Source organism: Scophthalmus maximus, chromosome 16 (genome assembly GCF_022379125.1).
Source record: "Scophthalmus maximus strain ysfricsl-2021 chromosome 16, ASM2237912v1, whole genome shotgun sequence".
In the NCBI taxonomy this organism is placed as follows: Eukaryota; Metazoa; Chordata; class Actinopteri; order Pleuronectiformes; family Scophthalmidae; genus Scophthalmus; species Scophthalmus maximus.
This window is the reverse complement of record NC_061530.1, coordinates 6702073-6712036: the sequence shown is the minus strand read 5'-3', so window position 1 is coordinate 6712036 and position 9964 is coordinate 6702073. Positions and strand designations below refer to the sequence as shown.

At 46.0% G+C, this 9964-nt stretch overlaps 1 protein-coding gene across 1 annotated transcript; it reads left to right on the top strand.

Moving 5' to 3' along the window:
- Nucleotides 1-3863: 3863 nt before the first annotated feature.
- Nucleotides 3864-5071, top strand: LOC118287054 (urotensin-2 receptor). The gene has a single exon (XM_035611784.2). The coding sequence runs from the start codon at nucleotides 3938-3940 to the stop codon at nucleotides 5018-5020; it is 1083 nt and encodes a 360-aa protein (XP_035467677.2). The 5' UTR covers nucleotides 3864-3937; the 3' UTR covers nucleotides 5021-5071.
- The last annotated feature ends 4893 nt before the right edge of the window (nucleotides 5072-9964 follow it).

Sequence of the window (9964 nt, the reverse complement as noted above, 5' to 3'; positions counted from 1 at the left end):
ATGTACAGACTAGGGATGGGACGATACCACTTTTTGGTGCCCGATCCGATACCGATCCTGCAACCTTGAGTATCTGCCGATGCCGATACCGATCCGATACTGATCAGATACAATCTTTTTTTCAGAAGATTCATTCGCTGCTCCTCCGCGATCAGCGAACGGCTGAATGGAAAGTTCATTTTCTTGTTGTACAGTGAAACAATTTTTTACATAATTGCACAACTATCACTCGCGCTCCCTCACCTGCTCCCGTGTGCAACTTGCAGAATGTTCCGCCTCCCTGCGTAAGACTTCTTGAGCTTATAGTGCCTGAAAATAGAGCCTGACCTTTGCCGCACGAAACATCTCAGCTTGGAGAACAGACACACTCTGTCCTCGTCTCCTCACACTTCTCATTCATGCAGAGAGATGTGACTTCATATCTTGTTCTTCACCAGAAATATACAGTTTATTCTTACTTGGCTGATACTATCTGGTCCACGCTCACCCCTTCCTTTCCTTCTTTTGACCTGTCAATCTGATTCCCATCGTTTGTTTGCCTCCTCCCATTCAGATCCTACTTAATGCGCACTCAGTCCATACACGGGGAAAAATAAACCCACAAGATCTCTCTGCTTTAGCTGCAGCGATAGTCTCGTCTGAAATACAGTATGCGTGCCATAGTTGCGAGGCCGTGGGATCTACAGTACTTCCTGCGCTGCAGGGTCTGGGGACTTGCTTTTATTGTGAAATAATCCCTCTGCCCTTTGCAGTGTAAGTGGCACAATGCACGCGAAATGGGCTCTCTGACTGTGCCACTCCTCGGAAAAAGAAGGCAGAAGTTAGTCATTTTAAATCGGAAATATATATGTCTTAATGTATACTGTGAAGTTTTAAATAACTGTAACTGTACAGTGGGGTTCCTTTTATTTTCTCAATTTCCCTTCGACATATGCCTGTTTTACAAATTTCAGATTTCTCTTTACCTTCACTCAGTAGATCCCTCGAGCCTTCATTCACGATGAAACAATTTCCACGTGCGCTGGCGTGTGTTTTCACCTTGGTTGTCGTCGCAGCTGAAGCACACCTCGCCCTCCGTCTGAACACTCCGGAGGTCAGCTCACAGTAACCCGCAGAGTAGCGAGGTTCCGTTCCACAGTCCCTGCGATATGACCTCATATGACATACAGTAAGTTCTGCACGTCTCACCTCTGCATATTCTTTACTTTCTCGACTGCCCTGCTTTGCAACTGCTTAAAAGAATAAAATTACACTTTCAACATGAGCCTTTTAAGATTCACACCACGTGAGCCACATGTTTCCACACAATCCCCCCCCTGCTCACGTCAACAGCAGGATTTGAAGGAAAGGCAGGCGACCATTATGGAACACATCAGGGAGCATCCCTCTTTTCCCCCCCCTGTATTATCACATCGTTTATGATTATATCGATTTTTTTCTTTTCTTTTCTTTTCACCTTTAAGAATCTGACTTACAATTGCAGGGTCACAGGAGACCATGCTGGGAGGTACACGTGTTCCTGCGATCATATTCCAACAGCACAGGGTCGGAAAACCGTGTCCCGTTGCATCTGATTCAGTCATTTGTCTGGGTTGTGAGTGTGTACATGTGGGAGGGAGGTTGTGAGAAGCAACCGAAAACAGACATTAGAGATATAAATAAATATAGATATAGATATAGGGCTCATTCTAATGATCCCAACACATGGAGCAGGTACATTTAGGGCGTGACCAAGTCCACTTTAAGTAGTTTAACAGCACATGGCGACGTGTGTGTGGTTCAAGACGTACTTGTACTTGTACTTGGTTTCTTGATCAACCATAGTTGTGTTTTGGGCATAACTTGTAATAAACCAAACTTATGCAACTTATGAGTTAGTGATATGTGCCTACATAGGCGGGTGCACAACACAAGTGCACTCTGTTTATTCCTAAATCAGATGGTCAGCTGACTCGCTTTCACTTCATGCATTAGCAGATCCGTGTCCTTTTGCAATTAACTGATTAGTACCCCTAAAAGAAAGCGATAATCTGCCAAGGTGCAAGCAAATGGCTCTGATTGATTTTACAGCACGTCACGCCTCGAACACAGCCACGACTAATGAAGAAACTACAAGTACAAACTTTATGAACCATACGCCTGGCGAGGCAACTGATATTTTTCCGCCGGTAAACTAGTAAAAAGTGGATTTGGTCCGGCCCCTAAATGAACTTCTCCTTTATACCGTGTATACAGAGCAGGTTTTTGTCAGTCAATTATGCAGGTCTCTTCAAGATAGCAATTCGGCAACAGTACACCTGACCACATAAGTGGATTTGCTATTGAAACAACATGGCTGCTGCTGGACAGGAGAATGACAACTGCATCGGTCTGAGTATAACAAAATACACTTGAGTCACACTTGAGGCTTTGTGCTGGGTGCAAGATGGGGACAGTGCAGGGTGTCACAGTCTTAGCTGGCACCCTTCTTAGCCTCCCCCTCACCTTTCCCCTTGCAGGTTCAGTCCTCCGTGACCCAACTAATGGCTGTTATTTTTCAGACCCCAGTGCTGCTCTGATTAGCCGAGACTAAAACTGCGACTTATGTGCCCGAGAGTCTTCTTTTAAGCTTTTGAGGATGGATGGCACAGTATCGTAGCCTGATCCCGGAGATCAATCACCCGTGGAGGGATGAGTCTGAGGATGGCTGTGCTGTCTGGGAAAGATTATTGGCTCACGACCGCTGGCTCAGAACATATTCATCGATTTGGGAAGACTAGAGGGGTGCTACAAGAGGGCAAAGTCCAACGCCGTAATGAAGAAAATGACAATAGACGGCGTACTTTATGGATAATATTGGGGACATGATGTAGGTGTTTGGCAATACTGAAAGAACATACAGTACATGCCTGCTTCCATGTTCAATAGGCTTATTGAATTCAGTGATGCTCATTCCAATCAAATTCATCTCAGCAACAAATGAATCATCTGATCGCCAAGTAGCTGGTGTTTCATTTCTTCCACGAGGGTTGTGTCCTTGAAGGTGAAGAACAACTGAACCTGCTGCCTTTAATTAACTTTCTGAACTGAAGCTGCAGCAGCAAAACATATTTCTGTAAAAGAAACAGAGCAGTGTGCGATTTCGCTCAACGTGGTCTAAAAATGACTCCCCTCGGATTGAACAATCATCTTCAATCATTTTAGGTGAACAATAATTATTGGAAAACTCCAAAGCAGTCATTGGGGTATTGGATCATGATATGTTAATGCTAAAGAGCTGCAAGGAAGTGACATTTTTGTTGTTGTCCAGAAGCTGTCACTGTGTGGTCGGTGCCAGAGGGAAGATTAATTGTCTGTGCTGATTCAACTCATCCTCATGAGGCTGGTTTGCAGCGAGAACATGACACAAAAGAGCTGAATTGGGAGATAAGAAGAATAGACTTTTTTTTAGAATAATTTATTTAGTGCAGTCTGTGCGTAAAAATCAATTCTTTGTGGCTTTTGATGAACTCATTCTTTGGCGGTTTTTAAGATGCTTGTTGTCCCCATCAGGTGTATAGACAACTGCTTTCCAAACTTTTAATAAAACATCTGAATCTGTTATTTCTGCACAAAGGCGCGACGGCATCCCCCCCTCTCCTCTGACCGACGCTGATGTGCCACGAGTCGCGTTTGCTCCATTCGGACGGATGAACGATATGGTCGCATGTCCATGAAACGGCTGATCGTCCTATAGGGTTTTTTTTGATAAAAAATAAATAAATAAATAAAATAAGCTCTTCTTGTGTGAGTGTTACAGTGGTGACGTCAGGAGCGGCGAGCCCCGCAGGCAGCGAGCGCAGTGAGGAACAGACAACCTGTGCCGGTGCGCGTCTTTCCAAACTTCTCCGGCGCCGTCCAGGAACTCGGAGCCAAACAAAACACCCAGCGGGGCGAAGGGGGATCACCGGGGCGAAGGATGAACAACAAGTCCACCAGCCTCAGCACGAGTCCGCCGCGGGTCGGCGGCTCCGGGACGGTGGATCACGAACTCGCCATCACCTCTACTTTCGGGACGCTCCTCTCCGTCGTGTACGTCGTCGGGGTGTCGGGCAACGTGTACACGCTGGTGGTGATGTGTCACTCGATCCGCTTCGCCACCTCCATGTACATCTCCATCATCAACCTGGCGCTGGCGGACCTGCTCTACCTCTCCACCATCCCCTTCGTGGTGTCCACCTACTTCCTGAAGGACTGGTACTTCGGGGACGTGGGCTGCCGCATCCTGCTCAGCCTGGACCTCCTCACCATGCACGCGAGCATCTTCACCCTCACCGTCATGTGCACGGAGCGCTACCTGGCCGTCATCAAGCCGCTGGACACGGTGCGGCGCTCCAAGAGCTACCGCAAAGCCCTGGCGTGGGGCGTGTGGCTGCTGTCGCTGGTGCTCACCGTGCCCATGATGGTCATGGTCGCCCAGACCACCAAGAGCACGGCGGACGGGGGCGTGAAGAGGATGTGCGCGCCGACCTGGGCGCCGCTGGCGTACAAGGTGTACGTGACCGTCCTGTTCGGCACCAGCATCATGGCGCCGGGGCTCATCATCGGGTACCTGTACGTCAAGTTGGCGCGCACCTACTTGGAGTCCCAGCGCAACGCCGTGATAAGCGGCGGCAGCAAGCGGTCCCCCAAACAGAAGGTGCTGATAATGATCTTCACCATCGTGCTGGTGTTCTGGGCGTGCTTCCTGCCCTTCTGGATCTGGCAGCTGCTGCCGCTGTACCACTCCAAGCCGCTGGGCCTGGCCTCGCAGACGCACACCTGCATCAACTACCTGGTGGCGAGCCTCACGTACAGCAACAGCTGCATCAACCCCTTCCTCTACACGCTCCTCACCAAGAACTACCGCGAGTACCTGAAGAACAGGCACAGGAGCTTCTACAGGTACACGTCGTCGTTCAAGCAGCGGCCGCCCAGCCTCTACTCGTGGGGCAAGTCCGCCTCCTCCAGCAACCAGTTCGAGTTCCACTCCGAGACACTGGCCATGGGCACGCTGAAGTGACGTGTGCGTCCCGTGGAAGAGAGGAGGACGGTTTTTTTTTAAAAAAAAGGCGCGCAATAGGTAGGTGATAACCTCTCCATTACGCGCAGGCTGTGCGTAAAACACAGTTCTTTTTCTTTCTCCCCCCGTGTGGATTCTTTTTCAAACACAACTGCTCTCTGGTTGTAATATAATCCTTTCAAGTGAGATAGAAAATGTGCTGGACGTCCATCCATGCCTGTCTGTTTTCGCCCCGAGGCTCATTAGCACTCTGGCACTTCTCTCTGCTGCTCCTCCACCAGGAGGAACCGACCCCACTCTAAGCACACGGCCTGAGAGCTGATCACACAGACTCAACTCTCTGTGTTAGACGCAGATTAACGTGATTATATACAGTTAGATTTTAACTAATGCATTGATATTTTTTGAAAAAGTTCAATTAACTGCAATTGACTGGGAAGTTTCACTTCTGTTGACCTGAGTATGGCCGGATGAACCTATTTGGGGGGGGGGGCCTTGGTGAAAAATGTACTGCTGGGCCCCTGTGCACCACCAACCTTCTAACTAGGCCAATCAGGTAAAGCAGGCATTTTCCCAGGAGGCCCAGAGTTGAATTGATAATATGCACCACTAAAGCACCAGGTAAAACCAAAGTAAATACTATAGATGCTTAGGTGGATCCCTTTTCCTCTTGAGGTCTTATGGAGGGATTGTGTCAACAATTTGATTGGGGCCCACAGCTCTTCTTTTTTTTTACCTCAGTTACCGCCACTCACTAACCCTCTGAGCCTCATCCGAGAACCACCTGTCTTCGCAGATTTGTCGTTAAGAGGTACATGCGAGAGATTTAAGAGGATCTGTGGCATTCGCTGGTTTCCTCTTATTGAGAATTTTCTCTGAGACAGTTTGCCATGCTCCACAGGGTAAAAAACAAACATTAATTGACTTAAAGGTATAACATGTCGCTTTTCTACATTCAAATGTCTAAAAAGGACTAGAACTTTTTAGTTTTTAGCTGAGTTGTGTACTTATATAGTCCAAAAATATTTCCAGTAATCTCTAAACATACAAATCCAAAGTTTTAATCAAGGTAATGGGCTTCTTTTTTTTGGTCACCTATTAATGGTGTCATAGCCCCTTTGTGCATTAGTAAGGGTTGTGGTTGGCTGCCAGAGACATGATAGTTTTAAACCACAATCTTATGATCATATTTATTGTTGTTGTTGTTTTTTAACTAGATGAAGGAATGTAGGTATAGGACGTATGTATCTTAAAGCTACAGTGTGTAATATATAAACGGTAAACTCGGCGCGAAAGACGCCCGCAGCTCAGACGGAGCACTTCCAACCAGGCTGTCAACGCTCAGTTTACAAGACTAAACTGTGGCCTGCTTACTTGAACGAGGACGACGTCACTTTTGGAAAGTTGGAGTTTGTGTTTACATGATATTCATAACATTCAGTATTCTTTATTTCAGCATCCTAAAAGACTTAAAGGATGAAAAGCAGAAGGTGACAGTCCCTTCTGCTCAGGACGTCTCTTGGTGGCAGGCATCTTGATGAGCGACGCAGAAATGTGCCTCATGTTTTATGAGGAGCTCCTATCGCTTTGATTAAGGTGGCTCCAAGCACGGCAAGGAAGCTCTTTTACTTTAATCTCACTTCATAAAATATCAGCGCAGGCCACCATCTGCTGCGAGGCCTCTCTGCCCTCTTTACAGTCACCAGGCAGGGATAAGGAAAACTAGCTGTGCGTATACAGGGAGATGGATGGTAATTATATGCTGCGCTCCTCAAACAAACACACACACACACACACACACAGTGAGAAAAATCTCCTTGATGTCGGATTTCTTCTTATTATAAATGATTTCCAGAGCTGTGACATTTTCCATAATGTCCCAGGTGGGATTGTACACGTAGTGCATGTTTGCACGTCAAATGAAACATACTCATACTTAGATTGATTTCAGCCAATGTGCTCCACAAACACCGTCACTAAGACGTGGAAATATGGCGCCTACTTTTCTTTCTCTTGCTTCGCCACACGCTGTCTGAAAACTCTTTGAACACTACGGTGGACTGTGAAAATTGCAGATACACTCTGCTCTGCGTGGGACTTATCAACTTGTGGCTGCATCGTGCATCCAAGGTTCACGAGGAACCCAGGGGGGATGTGTGGATTTCTATCATGACCTGCTCCCTCTGTTCCTCTTGGCCACCACTTCCTTCCTTCATCCCCTTAACACCTGCCATTCGCCATCCATCTTGTGGATGGATGTGCAGCCCCGCCCACTCAAACACCTGAGCACAAGTTGCCTCATCACCACCACGCCTCTGGCAAGGAGGTTCTGTTTGCACCCCTGTCCGTTCGTCGGTTGGTTGGTTTGTCAGCAGGATTACGCAAAAACTACAGAACAGATTGTCATGAAACTGGTGGAATGGACATTGCCCAAGAAAAAAAAAACATTACAATTTGGGGCACATCCAGGATTTTTTTTGGACATTTCCACCACCCAGGGAATGATTCAAGGACGTTGATGAAAATACTAAGGGGGCTGACTTCTATGATTGTGTGCAGTTTGATGCACCTTGATTGCAGTGGTATGCGCTCCACTGAGTGACATTCTATCGTCTCTCGCCTTTTCCTAACCACTATTCCTTAGAAAATGTCATGAGGTCAAGGAAAGGAGGACTCATACGACTTAGGAAAAGCCAACAATGCTACGCCGCTTACACTCTATAAGATAAATGTGCGACGGCGGATGTTGTTGACGTGTGTCTGCTGCCATGGTGACTACATCTTCTTCTTCTACTTCGGATTGAATCGTTTAAGTTTGTGCATGTCAAGTTAAATATCACTGAATTGTGGGGCGTCTATTTCTCCTTTCCTTTCACTTAGGAAGGTCCAGTTTGCCCTATGCTAAATGAGATAGGAAAGGAAGCATTGAAGCACCTTTCTGACACATTTAAAGAATGCAAACAGCTCTTATCATTACTGTCGATGAAATACTTCCGGGTCATTTCACTCAGTTAGGAACCTCCCAATGCAAATTTGACAATTCGACAGCACTGTCGTGAGTTCCTTGTCACTTGTCTTGTCTTGTCACTCGAATTTTTATACCTGTTTGGATGATCTGGTTTGAAGACTCTCTATCCTGACAGCGCTGCGATGGAGAACGATCTGGCTGCAGCTGTCGTCATTCTGCTATAAGGGGAGAGGAAACAAACGCTCTGGCTTGATTGTTTTTCTTTATACTAATCACAATCATCTTGAGTGGCACTGAGCCCAGAATGCAGCGACAGTGCCCCTGCAAAAAAGTTTTGGTGGAACATCAACAGAAGGGGAGGTGTCACTGCCATTACAATCATAATTCCGGTGTCTTCTAACATTTAGAAATGATCGGCTCGCAGCAAAACACTGAGTCCAACACAAACACGAGGCAAATTATAACCTTACATAGCCAGACCTATCTCCAAACTTGTTTTAGCTTTGTGCCAGCACTGGAGAGACAGATATAGTCTTTAGCCTCAAATATAGGCTCACAGTCAATATATAATGTTCAGTCCCAGGTTGCCCAATATCCAGGATGTGCACTCGCAAATATACCCCTTACTTTGCTACAAAAGGTCGGGGGTTCGATTCACTGATATGAGTCAAAGAATCAATGATTGTAAGTCGCTTTGGACAAAAGCCCAGCAAAATTCATGTAATACAACAGGATGCTGGCTGCAGTTCAATTAAAGAAAAAACTGCTGTCATTAGAAACAAGTGTTTTCTGAATATGACATGCAGAACCTTTAAAGTTATAGGTCTTAAATATCGAAACAAATGAGCTGAAAGATGCAAAAACGCTCCGTAGAAGTGAGGAAAACTGCAGAGTCGGGTGGTAATTCTCCATGGATTGTTCACCATTCCATTTCACACAGCCGCTTGATCGGAAATGAACATGAAAATCTGAATTATAGCAGCTGTAACAGTTTAGACAAGCGTCTTTGCGAGCTGTTCAGCTTTGGCCCCATTCATGGTGTCACTGACCACTCGTAACAAATCGCCCAACCACTTCCCCGTTTACGGATTTTAATATCCAATCAAAGCAGTTGTCTGTTTAATGATTATCTGTTTATGGAAATAGTAAATAGAGCACATCGATTAATCGTCTATTTCATTTTCAGGTTGGTGTACGTCCGAGTGCGCCTGTGATTGCACTTCCATAAAGTTTTGGATTTATTAGAGGTATATATTAAAAGGGCAATAGAGGCTGCGGTATCCAATCAGAGTCAAGCTCCTTCATCTAATTTAAGTGTCTTTTTGTTAGAACCCGGAAAACGTTGCCTGATGTGGGTGTCCCATGTCGAGTATAAATCAATTCTCATGAATGGGAAGAAAGAATTTTTTCCCATCTTGCTTTGGAGAAAATAACTTTCACACAAGGAACGATAAGTATCTTTGCAGTTTTTCGATGTGACAAACTATCACACTGGGGTATTACATTTACGGTTCCATGCTGTATGCCGATCGAACCACCGTCCATGGCTCCAGTCCAGTGGTTTTACAGCTGTGTACCTGCTTAAACTGGCAGAAATCTCCCAGCGTTTCATTAAAAACGGATTAGCTCAGGCAGCAGCGTCTGACTCCTCACTATAGTTCTCGTGGAAGCTGGCGTGTAATGCGGCCAGATGGCACTAACCAATTATAACAAATAATAACCGCGGTTATCAGTCACACAGTGCAATTAATGGCACAGCTCATATCATGACGAGCGCGAGACATCACATCCTGACTCAATTTCATTCAGATTACTGTAAGAATTCCCCAGTTGAGTTCATTACTTACAGCTAGAGGCTTGCGAGTATTGGTGTAAAAGTTCAAGCTGAGCTCACCGACTTCACAGTTGAGATTATTCAAGAGAATTTAGCAGCTAATGAAAGTTCCAATGTGATACCCCACTCACATTTCAGAGAA

Excerpts from the sequence above, each read along its gene's own strand:
- LOC118287054 (XM_035611784.2), top strand. The coding sequence starts at position 3,938 with ATGAACAACAAGTCCACCAGCCTCAGCACGAGTCCGCCGCGGGTCGGC.